The sequence below is a fragment of the Spermophilus citellus genome, assembly GCF_964194105.1.
Source record: "Spermophilus citellus genome assembly, chromosome: 2".
Lineage (NCBI taxonomy): Eukaryota > Metazoa > Chordata > Mammalia > Rodentia > Sciuridae > Spermophilus > Spermophilus citellus.
In genome coordinates, this window is record NC_138183.1 from 249,468,589 (window position 1) to 249,485,370 (window position 16,782).

The 16,782-nt window shown below is 48.3% G+C and overlaps 1 protein-coding gene across 1 annotated transcript; it reads left to right on the forward strand.

The window, feature by feature from the left end:
• Positions 1-1,204: 1,204 nt before the first annotated feature.
• On the forward strand, positions 1,205-15,822 carry STIP1 (stress induced phosphoprotein 1). Its single transcript, XM_081274394.1, has 14 exons — positions 1,205-1,355; positions 6,226-6,435; positions 7,069-7,210; positions 7,584-7,725; positions 8,606-8,774; positions 10,168-10,294; positions 10,384-10,486; positions 10,893-11,013; positions 12,233-12,329; positions 12,446-12,570; positions 14,411-14,447; positions 14,599-14,702; positions 14,884-15,056; positions 15,367-15,822. The coding sequence occupies exons 1-14, from the start codon at positions 1,347-1,349 to the stop codon at positions 15,437-15,439; spliced, it is 1,632 nt and encodes a 543-aa protein (XP_081130520.1). The 5' UTR covers positions 1,205-1,346; the 3' UTR covers positions 15,440-15,822.
• The last annotated feature ends 960 nt before the right edge of the window (positions 15,823-16,782 follow it).

Genomic DNA, 16,782 nt, shown 5'->3' on the forward strand with positions numbered 1-16,782 from the left:
GAAACACAGCGGGATGAGGACCAAGTATTGACAAACGGGGACCCTTTAAACCCTGGGGAGAGATGGCACTACCCACAGTGGGTAGGAGGAGGACACAGCAGGGCCCAAGACTCTCATCCAACTCCCCGACCCCAAAATCAGGAGGCTGCTTTGCTCCAATAACCACAGCACACCTTGGCAGCAAAAGCAGCGTCCTAATCAGCAGATCCATCCCTTCACACCCCAGGCTCTTGCGTGTCTTGCCTTGCTTCCACATTTGGGGCTGGGGCTTAAGGCCCTACCAGGCCGCCCTGACCCACAGGTGAAGTAAGTAGCTCATTCAACCGTTTCCTTGTCCCCTTTCAGTCTGTGATTCCCGCGGGCTAACACTGCCAGCAGACTCCCCCTCGCTCCTCCGTTACCAAACCCTGCACCCGCGGCGGCCACCCAGAGGACCAGCCGCGCCGCGGGGAGAGCCTGGGCCTGTCCCCAAGCCCAGCACCTTCACTGCCTCGCGGCCTTTTTTTTTTTTGAACATTCAACCCAACAGCTGGGATGCAGGGAAGGGCCCGAGGTCTCGGGGCGCTGGGCAGCGCAGGCACCCATCGGCCAGGGCCAAGCTCTCCCAAACCAGCCGCTACGGTCATCCTGAAGGCTGGGACCCCAAGCCCGACGCACGGGGGCGAAGGGGATCTGTCGGTCAAATTCTCGGCGGAGTGAGGCAGGAAGCTGGCCTAGAGGCTGGTCCCGCGGCCGCGCGAGTCACAGCGACAGTGCTCATGGCCTCAGACTCCAGTCAACCACCGGCCAGGCTAAAGCAGGCCCTCTGCAGGGCAGCAATTTAAACCTATCAGCGCAAAGAGTTGACAACTCCCCACCCAACTGAAGTTTTTTTTTTTATTCTGAAGACGGTCGCGTCATGGAGTCCTGCAGCCCAATGAGAGAGGTGGAAACTTCCAGAAAGAACAGGACCAATGGGCGCGGCCACTTCGTCCGCGATTGACGGACTAAACCGTCAATCCGTGTCGCAGAAGTCCGCCCCTCCCTCCATTCGTCGAGCCTGCGATGGGCGGGGCTTTGGGGGAGAGCCCAATCCCAACGTGCGGAGGAGGCAGGGTCGAAGCTATTACTCTCCAATGTCCAACGAGAGGGAAGCAAAGATGATGGGCTGGACTCCAAGCCAATAGTAGAGTAGTACAGACAACCTCCTAGAGGAGCTCGACCAGTGAGTAGGCGAGGAGGGGGCGGGCGCCGGAGTCCCGGCAGCTTCTAGTAGGTTCCAGAAGGCGGCGCGTGCGGTTGCGAACGCGGAGCGGACGGGAACGCGGAGCGGTCGGATTCGATTCAACGGGGTTCCGGGCCAGGCTATGGAGCAGGTGAAGGGGGAGGGGCGGGCTGAGGCCCCGGTGCCTTTCGGGGTCCGACCGAGGCCAAGCCGCGGCGAAGGGGCGGGGTGAGGCGGGCGCCGGGCCCGGGGCGTGCAGCTGCGGCGGGAGGCGAGGGCGTGAGGGCCGTAGTCGCGGCCGCAGGGCGGGAGGGAGTCTGCAGCGCGGCTCGACCAGGGAAGCGACCATCGCCTCCTGGCTCGGCGCGGACGGCCGGAGGAGGCCGGGGTTCGGCGGGAGGCGGGCCCGCGGCGGGAAAAGGGGCCGCGGCCGAGCCCCGGGGGCCTCCAGAGAGGTGGCTGCAGGCTAAGCAGGGGGATGGCGCCGGCCTCACTGGAAGGCTGGAGGTCGGCGAGGGGCCTTAGTTGACACCGGGGAGGTCTCGATCTTGGAGGCCAGAGCCTGCCCATGGAGGAGCCACCCAGCACTTGGCCACGATGAAGTTGGAAAATCCAGGGAGCGGGAAGCGCAGTACCCTGGGAGTAGCCGGGGCACTCCGGAGCCTGGGACCCAGTTGGGGAAATGGTCCTTTTGTGCATCTTGGAAGGTCAGGGTAGAAAAGTTGAGTAGACTTTGCCTGATGCAGGGGGTGGCGGTGTTGCAAAGTCCTTGGGAGAAATTCTGTCTCTACCTGTGTTTTACATATGTATGCACAGCCCCTCCCCCTCTTTTTTGTCTGTGTGACTGTAGGGTGACTGAGGACTGACACCTCTGGAAAGTCGGTTTCTGATTACACAGAAATTAGTAGCTATAGACCTAGTGAGCGAACAGAAGTTAACTTGCTTCTGCGCAGCATTTGGGGGGCCGAGTTGAAGCTGCTGCTCTTGCTTTCTGTAACTTGGTTAGGTCCACCGTGACTTACAGCTGAGAGGTCTGGAGAGTTTTTTTTTGCATAGGAAACCGTTTTTGAGCTGTAGTGATTTATCTGGAAAAAGTCAGAACAGCTCACTCTTTTTGCAAAAAAGCTACAAAACTGAATCTTTAGTATGGTATAGCTGCAGCTCCTGTAGTGAAAGCTGAAGCTTCCTTGTTAAGTTAATAAGTGGAAATTTAGAGAATAATAAACTTTTTATCCTTTCATAATCAAAAGGGTTTGTGGTGTGTGACAAGAATAAGAAAGGCAGTTGCTCTTAACAAAATATTTTGGTTAGGGGTTTGGTGGATTGAACCCAGGGCCTTGAGCATGCAGTGTGTGTGCTCTGTCACTGAGCTGCATCCTAAACCCAAAATAGTTTTCTTAAAAAAAACACCAGCATTGTAGAAGGATACATAGGCACAGGTAGGCTGTGATTGACTAAACTCAGAGCTGCAAACTTACATGAGGAATACACAAATGACTCTCCTTCCCCCCCCCCCAAATAAGCATCTGCATTTACAGTTTATTAATTTGTTTATTTTTAGGAGATGAGGGTCACACTGTGTTGCAAAGCTGGGCCCACATTCGCATGCTCTGGAGAACCTCATGCCTCTCGGCCTCCCCAGTAGCTGGGACCACAGTGCACACTACCACACAGGCTTGTTTTCATTTTAATCTGTGAGAACCATGTTTCAATTTTGGGAAATATTCAAGAAGGACAATTTTTCCTGCCTCAGCCTCCTGAGTCGCTGGGATTATAGGCGTGCTCCACAATCCCTGGCTCGCTCACTCTTCCTTTTTTTCCTTTTTGTGGTACTGGGGATCTCTTGTGTAACCTCAAACTTGCAATCCTTCTGCCTCTGGTCTCCTGAATAACAGGCATTTGGTACCGCACCCAGCTGAAAAGTATTTTTCATGTCTAGTTCTGACCTGCAATGGGAAAGGAAATCAGTTTTGTAGGTCACAGCCAGCGTTGTTTGGTTTTTTTTGGCTCTGAGGTTTGAACCCAGGTCCTTGAGCATGCAAAACACATGTACATTCTACCACTAACCTATCTATACTCTCAGCCCCTGTATAACATGTGTAATAAAACAGTATTATGTACACTGTGCTGGTATTTTCTGTTTTACTTGCTCTTTTAAAATGCTAGTCAAGAGCCCGGCATGGTGGAGCATACCTGTAATTCCAGCAACTCAGGAAACTAAAGCAGGAGGATGGCAAGTTTGAGGCTAGGTTCACCACGGAGTGAGGCCCTGTTCAAAATAAAAAAGGAGCTAGGAGTATAGCTTAGTGGAAGAGCACCCCAGCACCAAAAATACAAAATGTTGGTCATGACCTACAAAACTGATTTCCTGTCCCACTGAAGGTCAGTATTGGGTTTGAAAAATGCTCCTCTGGAAGGTAGGCAAGAACTTCACAAAGCTGTTCCTTAGCTGACTCTCTCCCTGCCCCAATTTTTTAAATTATAAGGATCTCACTTAAGTTGCTGAGGCTGGTTTTGAACTTGGTATTCTCCTGCTTCAGCCTACCAAGTTGCGATTATAGGCCTGTGCCACTATGCCAGTTCTCAGTTGCCTCTTCACACCAGTTGAGTGGAGCTTTTGAAGTTTCAGCTTCATACCTCAATCCTGGACTCTGCGACTTTCATCCCTTGTTTGCTAAATTTTGGTAGTTTTCCTCTGCCTTTTCCCTCTTTACCCTTATGTTTTGTATTTTGATTTTTTGTTGTTGTTGTTGTTTTGTTTTGCTTTTGCAATGTTGGTAATCACACTCATGGACCCATGCTAGCCAAGCAAGAACTGTACCACTAAACCACATCCCTAGCACTTTGCCCTTGCTCCTTTAAGATCTCTTGGGACAGGGCCAGGCATGGTAGCATGGGCACACACCTGTAATCCTGGTCACTTGGCAAGATGAGGCAGGATTGCAAGTTCAGGGCCAGCCTGGGACACTTACTGGACATCCTGTCTCAAAAGTGCTGGGGATGTAGCTCAGTGGTGGAATACCCTGGATTCCTAGTTTGAATCCCCACTACTGGGGCTGGGGAGAGGTTCCCATGGATGAAAGTTCCTGATTGATGTGCATCAAGATTTCAAAGTCTGGGGCTGGGGATGTGGCTCAAGCGGTAGCGCGCTCGCCTGGCACGCGTGCGGCCCGGGTTCGATCCTCAGCACCACATACAAACAAAGATGTTGTATCCGCTGAAAACTGAAAAAAAATATATTAAAAAATTCTCTCTCTCTCTCTCTCTCTCTCTCTCTCTGTTTAAAAAAAAAAATTTAAAAAAAGATTTCAAAGTCATTTAACAGAATTCTTTAGGGGATGGATGGGTTACTGAGGCCACTTTACCACTGAGCCACATCCCCCAGCCCTTTTTATTTTTTTGAGATAGGGTTTTGCTAAGTTGCTATGGCTGGCGGGTACTTGAAATCTTCCTGCCTCAATATCCCAAGCTGCTGGGATTACAGATGTATACCACCATGACTGGCCAGAATTCATTTATTCTTAATATTAATACACTGGGTCCTGGGTGTATAAAGACTGCCTTATTAGCTCAAATGATCTGGAATCCCACGGATTATGTTTGTACTTTGGAGGGTGCTATGAATATATGGTGGGTCATCTGACCTTTTATAGGATCATTCTCCTCTTAAAAACCCTTTCATTAAGACCCTGTTAGGGGCTGGGGATGTGGCTCAAGCAGTAGTGTGTTCGCCTGGCATGCGTGCGGCCCGTGTTCGAGCCTCAGCACCACATACAAACAAAGATGTTGAGTCTGCCGAAAACTAAAAATTAAATAAATAAATAGTTAAAAAAAAAAAAAAAAGACCCTGTTAGGCCAGGGCCTCCTTCCTTCACTTTTTAATCACCTTGGTGTGTTCTATCTTGCATTCTGATTCTGAATATTTGGGAGGATAGGGAATTTACTTTCTATAGCCTCTTTGGGTTATAGTAATATTCAAGCCTTTGGAGGACCAGCTTACTCATTTAGGATCAGAATTAATCTACCATGTGGTGACATTTTACCACATGGATAAATGGAGATGGTAGCTGAGCCATGAGAATTTGTACACACAGAGATTGAACCCAGAGGGACTTAACCACTGACCCACATCACTAGCACTTTTTTCTTTTTGATTTTTTAATTTTGAGACAGGGTCTCACTAAGATGCTTAGGGCCTCAGCCTCCCAAGTCCCTGGGATTATAGACTTGCACCACTGCACTAGCTCATGAGGAGCATCTTGGGGGAGGGGGCAGGTACTGGGGATTAAACTCAGGGCCACTCAACCACTGAGCCACTTCCCCAGCCCAGTTTTGTATTTTATTTAGAGACAGGGTCTCACTGAGTTGCTTAGCACCTCACTTTTGCTGAGGCTGGCTTTGAGCTTTTGATCCTCCTGCCTCAGCCTCCAAGCTGCTGGGATTACAGGCACCTGGCTCTGAGGAGCATCTTGATGCTCTAGAGGAAAGGAAACCTTGCCATCCTAAAGCCTGTGGTGTGCATGAATCTACATTCCTTCCTGATCATCTCTCCCTGTGGGGAGTGCCACTGCCTATGCTCAGTTTATCCTTTGGATTCTTTGGGAATCTGTGACAAATGAATTGGCGTGTGTTGGTTGGTTGGTTTTTGGTGATGCTGGGGATTAAACCCAATCCCTTGGGCAACTGCTCTGCCACTGAGCCACATCCCTAGCCTTCAGGTTTACTTTTCCAGTGTAGGAACATGTGGGTAAGATCTGGAGGGTTCTGACAGCTCTGAGTGAAAGGGGGACTAGGGTTCTTACCAGTCTGCACAAGAGCCACTGGAGAGCAGAGATGGGTTTCTTGTGCCTTGCTGCTCCCCACCCACCCACTGCTGGCTCCCGAAGGTGTGGAAAATGAGTGATCACATCTAATCTATAAAGTAATCTGTGTACTGGTAACTGGGGGAAAATGTCATCTAAAAACTTGGAGACAGATTAAGCGTACTGTGGAGAGAAACTATAGGCTTCCTTTCTCCTCAGGTGAATGAGCTAAAGGAGAAGGGCAACAAGGCCCTGAGTGCTGGAAACATTGACGACGCACTCCAGTGCTACTCTGAAGCAATTAAGTTAGATCCCCAGAACCATGTGCTCTACAGCAATCGATCTGCAGCCTATGCCAAGAAAGGGGACTACCAGAGGGCCTATGAGGATGGCTGCAAAACCGTTGACCTGAAGCCTGACTGGGGCAAGGTAAGCCTGGGGGAGTTGGGACTCTAGCTCTTTCCCAGAATTGGCTTTTGGTACTCAGTCTGGTCTGCAGTACTTATTGGCAGGTCCTCCTGCTTGGCCTAGTTGCCTGTCCCAGAAAAGTGATGTTTGTTACCCACCTAGCCCCTCTCTGCGTGAGTATGCCCCTGAAAGTAATACCATATTTCACCAAATTTAAGTTCACATCAGTTGTGAGCTTTGTTGTATTGCTGAGAATGAAAAGGATGTCCCCCAAAACTGAGAGCACCTGCTCATCAGATGGATCCAGGTGGGGAGGGTGAGTGTTGATATTGGGCATGAAAATTCTTTTTTTATTATTATTATTATTTATTTTTAGTTTTTAGGTGGACACAATATCTTTATTTTTATGTGGTGTTGAGGATCGAACCCAGTGCCTCGCGCATGCCAGGCGGGCACACTACCACTTGAGCCACATCCCCAGCCCATGAAAATTCTTAAAGATCAGTTGTTGTTGTTGTTGTATTGCCCTTTTTTCCTTAATGGCATTCATGTGGATATCTTTTGGTTCATAAAATGCAGAATAGGTTTTTTGAGTTGGTTTGGATTTATGCTGTTCTTTTTAAAAATTTTTGCATCCTTTTTCTTGGGTTTAAGGGTTATTCACGAAAAGCAGCAGCTCTTGAATTCTTAAACCGATTTGAAGAAGCCAAGCGAACGTATGAGGAAGGTTTAAAACACGAAGCCAATAACCCTCAGCTCAAAGAGGGTTTACAGAATATGGAGGCCCGGTTGGCAGGTAGGTACCACTGTATATTTTTTAAATGGGATTGATCATGAGGGCACAGTAATTAAAGTGAACAGATTTCATAGTGATGCACTGTTAGATTTGTTGTGCTGGGACCAAAATGCCTCACCAGAACAACTTAGGAGGGAAAATTTATTTTGCCTCCTGCTCTCAGAGGTTCAGTCCATGGTGCACTGACTACATTGCTGTAGGTTCAAGATGGGGCGGAAGAGCTCCATGCATGGCAGCCGGGTTTGGGCGAGAGAGCCAAGGGGAAGAACAGTCCTTCCAGGACATATATATGTGTGTCCCCAGCATTAACACAGGCGCTTTTGGGGACACCTCATATCCAACCATAATGTGTACTCTTCCTTTATTCAATCAGAGAGGAAATTCATGAACCCTTTCAACATGCCTAATCTTTATCAGAAGTTGGAGAGTGATCCCAGGACAAGGGCACTGCTTAGTGATCCTACCTACCGGGAACTGATAGAGCAACTACGAAACAAACCGTCAGACTTGGCCATGTAAGCAGAGGCAGCACATCAAGTCTAGAAGGGAATGATGGCAGAGGGTTCCCTGGTCCAGACTGCAGAGTTTCTGCGTTTGCTTTTTCTCTTCTGAGTGGCAGGGGTTTGTTTATTTGTGTATATGTAAGAGAGGGTTCAGAGGAGCACTATTACAGTCATCTCAATCTTGCTTTGAATCTGTATGGTCTCTTTCTTGCTCCTAGATTTTTTCAATTAAATTTTTTTTTTTTTTAATTTAAATTTCCCCCCCCCCAAATTTTTTTTCCCTTTGGCAGTGCTAGGGATCAAACCCATGGCCTTGTGCATGTTAGGCAAGCACTGCTCCACCACTGAGCGACACCCCCGGTCCTCCCCTGGATTCTGACCTAGTACCAATCCCACCCTTTCCAAAAACAGTCCTGCTGTCCCTGTTGAAAACCCTCTCATCAGGGTTGAGAGGAGCACCTGGTTTGAAGATCGCTTATAGATCTTGTACTGAAATCTGTCAGTGTCTGAACCCCTGGCCCACGAGGTCAGATAGTGAGTTTCTTTTTTTGTTTGTGCTGGGGATGGAACCCACGGCCTTGTGCATGCTCATGCAAGGCAAGCACTCTACCAACTGAGCCTTATCCCCAGCCTGATAGTGAGTTCTGTCTACAGTAACTCATTTCTCTTGTCTGCGCTGACCTCAAGTAACACTTCTGATTTTTGCAACTTCATTTTAGAGTTTTGAAGGGTTAAGTATTTTCCCTTTATGACTTGTGAGTAGAGTAGAATCCAGCCATCCATTGATGGGTGAGAAGCTTTAGTATACAGGAACCTGTTCGTAATGGGGGTTTAGGGACAGTCATGGAGAGAAATAATGGCTATTTTTCTTCTTTTAAAAAATCAATACTAGGAAACTCCAAGATCCCCGAATCATAACCACTCTCAGTGTCCTCATTGGGGTTGATCTGGGCAGCATGGATGAGGAAGAAGAGGCTGCAACACCCCCGCCTCCGCCTCCCCCCAAAAAGGAAACCAAGCCAGAGCCAATGGAAGAAGATCTCCCAGAGAATAAGAAGCAGGTCTCATTTTTCTTTTTTCCTCACTGTCATGCATTTATAAACAAACAAATCACCTAGAAGCATGTACGCTAAATGGCAACAATGACAAAGGATAGCTCTAATTTTTTTGAGAGCTTGGTATGTGCTAAGTTTATTATTGGTAGCTACTCAAGAGGCTGAGAAAGGAGAAACACTTGAGCCTGAGAGTTTGAGGACCACCTGGGCAACATAGCAAGGCATTGTCTCAAATAAAAGGAAAAGTTGCATATAAAAACACAGCAGCCTGGCTTGGTGTTTACACTACCTGTGTATCCCAGGCATGGGTTTACACACCTGTAATCGCCGTGGCTCAGGAAGCTGAGGCAGGAGGATCACGAGTTCAAAGCCAGCCTCAGCGAGGTGCTAAGCAACTCAGTGAGACTCTATCTCTGAATAAGATACAAAATAGGGCTGGGAATGTGGTTCAGTGATCAAGTGCCCCTGAGTTCAGTCTTTGGTCACACACACACACACACACACACACACACACACACACACACACACAAAGGCAAAGACAAAAGATGAGCTTCACAAGAGATTTCCTAGTAATCGTGTATTTTGAAGCATCTTGGTGTGGCATGTCCCCTGTAGTTAACACAGCTGCCACACACTGCTGCCATCTGAAGAACTGGGCAAAACAGGACAGTAAAGTTGAGAATCCAAGTCCCTGGCATGGTCCAGAAGAATGCTGTCTACATCAGTCCTTAGGCTTGCTGTCTCCTGGTTGGAAATAGTTTGTGATTAAAAGTTTGTCCACTTAGCAACACTCTTTGAGCAGGAGGCATGTGTCTGAACAATTTTATTTCCCTTCTCGTAATGGCAGATTGTTGCCAAATTTAGCACCTTTAAATGGGTAAGTGTTGGTTGCTCACAGTGTCTCAGCTGGAAAAGTGCCCTCAGTGTGGGTGGTAGTAAGCTGTGCTGAAGTCTCCTCCTGCCTCCCTGGCCCCTTCCCCTGGTCCTTTCAACACCACCCCTCTGCTGACAGCTATGACCTGGAAACAGCCAAGTGGCAGGAACCAGCCTTATGGCTATCTCTCAGCAAAACATGGCACAAAATTTTACTGTCTTTGCCATTGCTTTGAGTTGAGGGAATTTCCTCTATCTTGAAGCCCTCTCCTTTCTGAAAGAGTCAGGAGAGTAGGTGGAAAATGCAGAGTGTCGAGGGAAGCAAAGATAAATTTTAATCTTTGGTAAATATGTGATTACATACCTGTAGCCATTTGAAGACAAGGCCTTTGTTATGGAGAACTCAGTTCCTTAGACGTGTTGCTTATACATGCCATCTCAGTACCCATGGCAGATGATAGACTCGCCCTTTGGTCTTCTGAGTTGTATTGGCTCAGCACTTACTTCTCCCAAACCCCCCATCTAGGCACTGAAAGAAAAAGAACTGGGGAATGATGCCTACAAGAAGAAAGACTTTGACTCAGCCCTGAAGCACTACGACAAGGCCAAGGAGCTGGACCCCACCAACATGACTTACATAACCAATCAAGCAGGTGAGGCCCAGAAGCCAGGGCAAGAGAGTTTGTGGGCTTTTTTCAGGGAAGAGGCAAGGACTGACTCTTTTCACCACCCTGCTTGGCAGCGGTATACTTTGAAAAGGGCGACTACAATAAATGCCGGGAGCTTTGTGAGAAGGCCATCGAGGTGGGGAGAGAGAACCGAGAAGACTATCGACAGATTGCCAAGTATGCTTGACCTTCTGGAGCACCTCAAGTAGTGTGAAGGGTTTGCTGTCCAGGCTTAAATGTCCTCGCATGGGAGGAGGGTTGCTGGCCCTGAATGTATCACGTTAAGAAGGGGTTGGAGGGTCTGGGGATGCTTGCCTCGCATGCCCAGGTCCTAAGTTCGATCCTCAGCATCACATAAAAATAAAGAAAGGTATTGTGTCTATCTACAACTAAAAATACTTTTTAAAGGGGGCGTGGGCTGAAAAGGTGGTCACAGGATCCAGGACAAGGTGTTGCAAGGGCACAGTGCCAAGGCAGTAATGTAGGTCTTTTTCCTAGTTGTAAGCGTATTTTCCCTGCAGGGGCTCACCTCATCTCTGGCTCTGCTCTCAGCAGATACTTTTCTCTCTTTCATCTTAACTAGAGCTTATGCTCGAATTGGTAACTCCTACTTCAAAGAGGAAGCGTACAAGGACGCTATCCATTTCTACAACAAGTCACTGGCAGAGCACCGAACCCCAGATGTGCTCAAGAAATGCCAGCAGGTGAGTTGGAAAGGAATGGTGATTGTTGTGTTTGTTGTGTGGGGGATGGAACCCAGGGTCTTGTACAAGTTAATCCTCTACCACTGAGCTGCACCCCCCAGCCCTGTGGATTTTCTTAACAGTTGAGTATCGGGGGCTGGGAATGTGGCTCAAGTGGTAGCGCGCTCGCCTGGCATGCGTGCGGCCTGGGTTCGATCCTCAGCACCACATACAAACAAAGATGTTGTGTCTGCCAAATACTAAAAAATAAAATAAAATATTAAAAAAATTCTCTCTCCCTCTCTCTCTCTCTCTCTCTCTCATTCTTTAAAAAAAAAAAAAAACAGTTGAGTATCATTGCTATCACCTTAAATGTTTTTAAGTAGCAGCAACTCTGGTCATTTTACATGATACTGGCCTTTTCACTTAACATTGACATCCTGTAAGTTTGAGGCCAACGTCAATAGTTTAGTGAGACCTTCAGTAATTTAGCTCAAGGCCCTGTCTCAAATTTTTAAAAAAGGGTTGGGGATGTAGCTCAGTGGTAAAGCCCCCCTGGGTTCAATCCCCAGGACATCCCCCCACCAAAAAAAATATCCTCGCATGGGAGGAGGGTTGGAGGGTCTGAGGATATATAGCAAACATTTGAGGGTCAGTGGAATAACTGTTATGGTTTTTATTGTAATTTGACAATCTATATTGACACTATTTGTCATAATTAACATAAGAGGGTAGTTTTATTCACAAAAAGATTGGTCAGGCCAGGTCTGAGGGCATATGCCTGTAGTCCTAGCTGCTTAGAAGTAGAGACAGGAGGATGACTTGAACCCGGGAGTTCAAGGCCAGCCTGAGCAACATAGCAAAACCCCAACTCAAAAAAAAAAAAAATGCTGTTCAGGTATTTTATCATTATCATATCATATCATTATCATTTTCTTGTTGGGCATATTTTTTTAATGACGTGTACATCAGTACCATTCATGGTTTTATCGTGTGCCTTAATAATGAGAAATGTAAGATATTTCTTAGGGTGCTGGGAATTGAGCCCAGGGCCTCAAGCATGCTAAACCCACACACTACTGCTGAGCTACATCCCCAGCCCAGGATTGTAAAGTTCCTAAAACAAAAATTAAATGTTACCAGCAGAACTCTAAAAATTAAAATCCCAAACACTTAGCCTAGTGTTTAGATGGTCATGGGAGTTTGAGTTACTATTCATTCCAAGGATCTTTTTTCTTAGGCAGAGAAAATCCTGAAGGAGCAAGAGCGACTGGCCTACATCAACCCCGACCTGGCATTGGAGGAGAAGAACAAGGGCAATGAGTGTTTTCAGAAAGGTACCCACACAGTGTTCGTGGTGGATGACGTCGGGGGTGTCCTGCTCCTGACTCGGGAACCTAGAGGCAGAGGGTGGCTTACTGCTTGTTTCAAAAAGTCTATTTTCCTTATCCAGGGGACTATCCCCAGGCCATGAAGCACTATACAGAAGCCATTAAACGGAATCCACGAGATGCCAAACTGTACAGTAATCGAGCTGCCTGCTACACCAAACTCCTGGAGTTTCAGCTGGCACTCAAGGTGGGTCTGAGAGGCAGGCTGCTGCTCCTGTGAACCTTTGCAGGAGGAATGGGATCCATCTCCTTGTTTCCTTCCATCAACAGGTTGATGTTTTTTGATTCCAGATTTTCGGTGGCAGTACTTATGGGTATAAATCCTGGGGCCTGTGTTTGCCCAGTACTGGCACTTGGTGTTAGTGGGTGGGAGTACTTGAGAGGGTGTTCTCACCACCTTCCTTGAGAACCCTGGTACTTGTTGCTTTCCATTATCCATCACTGTGTGTGTGTCTATGTGTGTCTCGGGGTGCTGGAAATCATACCCTGAACCTTGCACATACTAAGCAAGTGCTCTGCTGCTGAGTTATAAAAAGGGCCCCAGCCCCTTTTAACCAGCTCAGGTGCACAGGTCAGCAGCATGAAGCTCATTCCCAGGGCATTTTCATCCCCTAAGCTGAAATTTCCCCTGGTCACCACGGTTCTTTTTAATATTCATCATGACTACTTTAGACACCTATCAGTGGATCACACATGGTTTGTCCTTTTGTAACTGGCTTCTTCCACTTAGCACAGTGTCCTCTGGGTTCATTTGTTGAGCACCGTGTTGTTTTCCACCTGGCTGTGCCCTCTTTCCCTCAATTTTTTGATGTTCAGTTTAGCTGTAGGTAGGTCTGCAGTTGTCAGTCATGTCAAGTGTGTTCTCTTTGACGCTGGAGAAGTTTTTCTATGTCATTCTGACTGCGAGTCACTCTGTTTTTGTTTTTTCGTTTTGAGATAGGGTCTCACTAAATTTCCCAGGGTGGCCTTGTATCTGGGGTCCCCCTGTGTACCTGGGATTACAGACATGTGGCACCACACCTGGCATAATTTTTTATTTTGAACATGTTTAAACAGAAGAATACAAAGTGAATGTTTCATGTATTCTCCATCTAAATATTGTCACTTGCCCAACCATTTGTGAAAAAGAATGAGGCCAGGCATGGTGGCACATACCAATATTCCCAGCTGATCAAGAGACTGAGGTTGGGGCTGCAGTCGTGGCTCAGTGGTTGAGTTCTTGCCTAGCATGTGTGAGGCACTGGGTTCGATTCTCAGCACCACATAAAAATACATAAAGGCTTTGTGTCCATCTACACCAGAAAATATTTAAAAAGATACTGAGGCTGGAGGTCATTTGAACCCAGTAGAGATCCAGACAGCCAAGACTAGGGTACTAGCCCTGTGCTCGAATGTTCATACATCCTGCTTTCTTGCCCGTCAAAAAATATGTCTTTGGGCTGGGGATGTGGCTTAAGCGGTAATGTGCTCGCCTGGTGTGCGTGGGACGCTGGGTTCGATCCTCAGCACCACATAAAAATAAAATAAAGATATTGTGTCCACCAAAAACTAAAAAAAAAAAAAAAATCTCTCTCAAAAAAAAAAAATGTCTTTGTGGGCTGGGACTGGGGCTCAGCGGTGGAGCACTCACCTGGTACATTCGAGGTGCTGGGTTTGATCCTCAGCACCATATAAAGATAATAAAATAAAGGCATGTGTCCAACTACAACTAAAAAAATTTTTTAAATATACGTCTTTGAGTTTTGAACAGGTATCAAGTCTCAGCACTTAAAGGGGTTGTTATATTCTTTATAGAACTAGGTCAGATACCTTGTGTAGAGTCCAGCCGTCATTTTGTGTGGGCTGGTGATCTGGAGTGGTCTCTCCTGGTGGTGTCGCCCCGCTTTCTCCTGTCCTGCTTCACCTCTTAAGTAACCCAGGGGCCAGGACAAGCAGGAATGGCAGGGGCAAAAGCCACGCACGGCCTCTGATCGCTGGCCTGAGTGAGCCATGAGAGAAAGCCTAATCCCTCTACTGCTTCTTTCTAGGATTGTGAGGAATGTATCCAGCTGGAGCCAACTTTCAGTAAGTGCTTTTCTCCTCTTCTCCTCTCCCCGGGTTTGATCAAAAGACTGAGGAGAAAGAAAGGGCAAGGGCTTTGGGCCCGTAGCATTTTGCATCATGCGAGGGGAGTCTGTGTGGGGGAGGTCGCGCCTCACCTCTTGTTTGTCTGTAGTCAAGGGTTACACACGGAAAGCAGCTGCCCTGGAAGCCATGAAGGACTACACAAAAGCCATGGATGTGTACCAGAAGGCACTGGAACTGGACTCCAGCTGTAAGGTGGGCTGCCGCTGGCCATTAGTGATCCCTGTCTGTGCTTTGGGTCTTTTCTGTTTGCTCACTGGCTCTGGCCTCAGGTTCTCCTCCCCTGTCCCTCCTCAGTGATCTCTGGTGTCTTGGACCTGTCATAGCGGGTAGCCAGGTAATGGCGATGCCCTCCCCTTTGTCTTCTGGAATACAGGAGGCAGCAGATGGTCATCAGCGCTGTATGGTAGCTCAGTACAATCGGCACGACAGCCCCGAGGATGTGAAGCGACGGGCCATGGCCGATCCTGAGGTACAGCAGATAATGAGTGACCCAGCCATGCGGCTCATCCTGGAACAGATGCAGAAGGACCCCCAGGCACTCAGCGAGTAAGCCAAACTGCGGAAATGGCTGGCCCTGCAGGATGTGCATGGGCATGGCGTGGTCTGTGTAGGAGGAATTGTCCTCAGAATTACTGGAGAGGGTGGCAAGGTAAAGGAGGGGCCTAGTCTGCCCGTCGTCCTGATGGCTCAAGCAGTCGATTGGAAAGATCAGTTAACCTGGAGAAAGGTCCTGGCTTAGAGCCGTCCAGATGCACAGTGGGCCCTCTCCTGGCTGTGAATTAGAGCTTGCTCTGAGAGTGAGGAAACCTTTTCAGGGTCAAGAATCACTTCAAGCCACTTTCTTTTTCCTCTTTAGACACTTAAAGAATCCCGTAATAGCGCAGAAGATCCAGAAGCTCATGGATGTGGGTCTGATTGCAATTCGGTGATGACTTGCTCATCTCTTCCCTTCACCCTCGTGGAAAGACGAGCTGGGATGGCAGCAAGCAGCATGGTGCAGGGGGAGAGGGAGGAAGACAGCCCATCTTTATATTTATACCTGCCTACGTGGAAGACACAGACTCATACAGCCGCTGCCTTGGGCCCTCTGAGCACTCGCATGGTCTCTCACTGCTGTCCTTGGGTTCCGTGTCTCCTTCCCCTGCCCCCTCAGTCGCTGTCTCAGCTGCTCCCCATAGTTAGTTATTTTTTATTTGGGGCAGTGGGCATATATGGGGAGGGGAGGGTGTTCTTCCCAACCTGGGGCCCCAGCTGTCTTCACATTGTTAACTCCACGCCTTCTTCAATAAAACAAGCCAATCAGGTGTGGTGACATGTTGCTGTGGCCTTGAATGTCCCCCCCCCCCAAAAAAAAAAAAAAAAGGACTTTCTCTCCTTTCTCTCATGGGTGACCCTGGACTGGTGGAGGTTTGCAGTGACCAGGCTGGAAACCTGAGCCTGGCCTTTTCTGATGGACCAGCTTTGGGCTGGGTGTGAGCTCCACTCAGTTCCACAAGGTGGCCGCTAGGTGGTGCTGTTGCTCAACAACTGAAGGTGGCCTGCTGACTCCTGCCGGACTAAAGTGGCACTAGGTTTAGGTCACCTTTGGAATGATCCCTGTGCTGTGAATTCTCCATTCTTATCTCACAATCAAAAACCAACAACAGTTCTAGAGAACTGTCCAACCCAGAACCACATGGACCATGAGATGCTCTGACCCATAGAGAGCAGCTACTGTCAGCTGTTCCATTAGGTGCAGAAGCTGGTCAGTTTTCAAGAGCTTGCTCCTGGCATCCGGGAGCTTACAACTAAACTATACTTCATGTTTACAGCAAACTCCTAAAGCCCTCTTCCTGGCTGAGGAGGCCTTTGGCCGCTGTATACTTCCTCATTTGCTCCAAGAGTAGCTTCCTGGGCTAGCAAGACGCTGAGGCCAGCAGCAGGCTGTACTTCCTGCTCCCCTGGGTTTGCATGAGCTGCTCTTCCTCTGGGAATCCCCAGCTGTGCCTCTGAGGGAGGTCCACTGATGTCATTTGGGCTCCCACCTACAGGCCCGAGTAAGGCCACACCGCCGCCTCCTCAAGCTTAGGTCCTTGTGCCAGAGGAGTGGGCGAAAGTTAGGCCACAGATTCTCGGAGGTGACACCTGAGGAGTGATTATCTGGTTTCCTTGGGGAGCACACTGCAAGTGGCCATATCACACAAAGCTGAGATGATGGCCCAGGGAGGTTGTAAAAGGAAGAAAATTTCCAGTACTGGAGGTAGAACACAGGGTTTCCTCCTCCACTACGCTG

Excerpts from the sequence above, each read along its gene's own strand:
- STIP1 (XM_081274394.1), top strand. Across the intron at positions 6,436-7,068 it reads TGAAGCCTGACTGGGGCAAG|GGTTATTCACGAAAAGCAGC; the intron begins GTAAGCCTGGGG and ends CTTGGGTTTAAG. Across the intron at positions 12,330-12,445 it reads CAATGAGTGTTTTCAGAAAG|GGGACTATCCCCAGGCCATG; the intron begins GTACCCACACAG and ends TTCCTTATCCAG.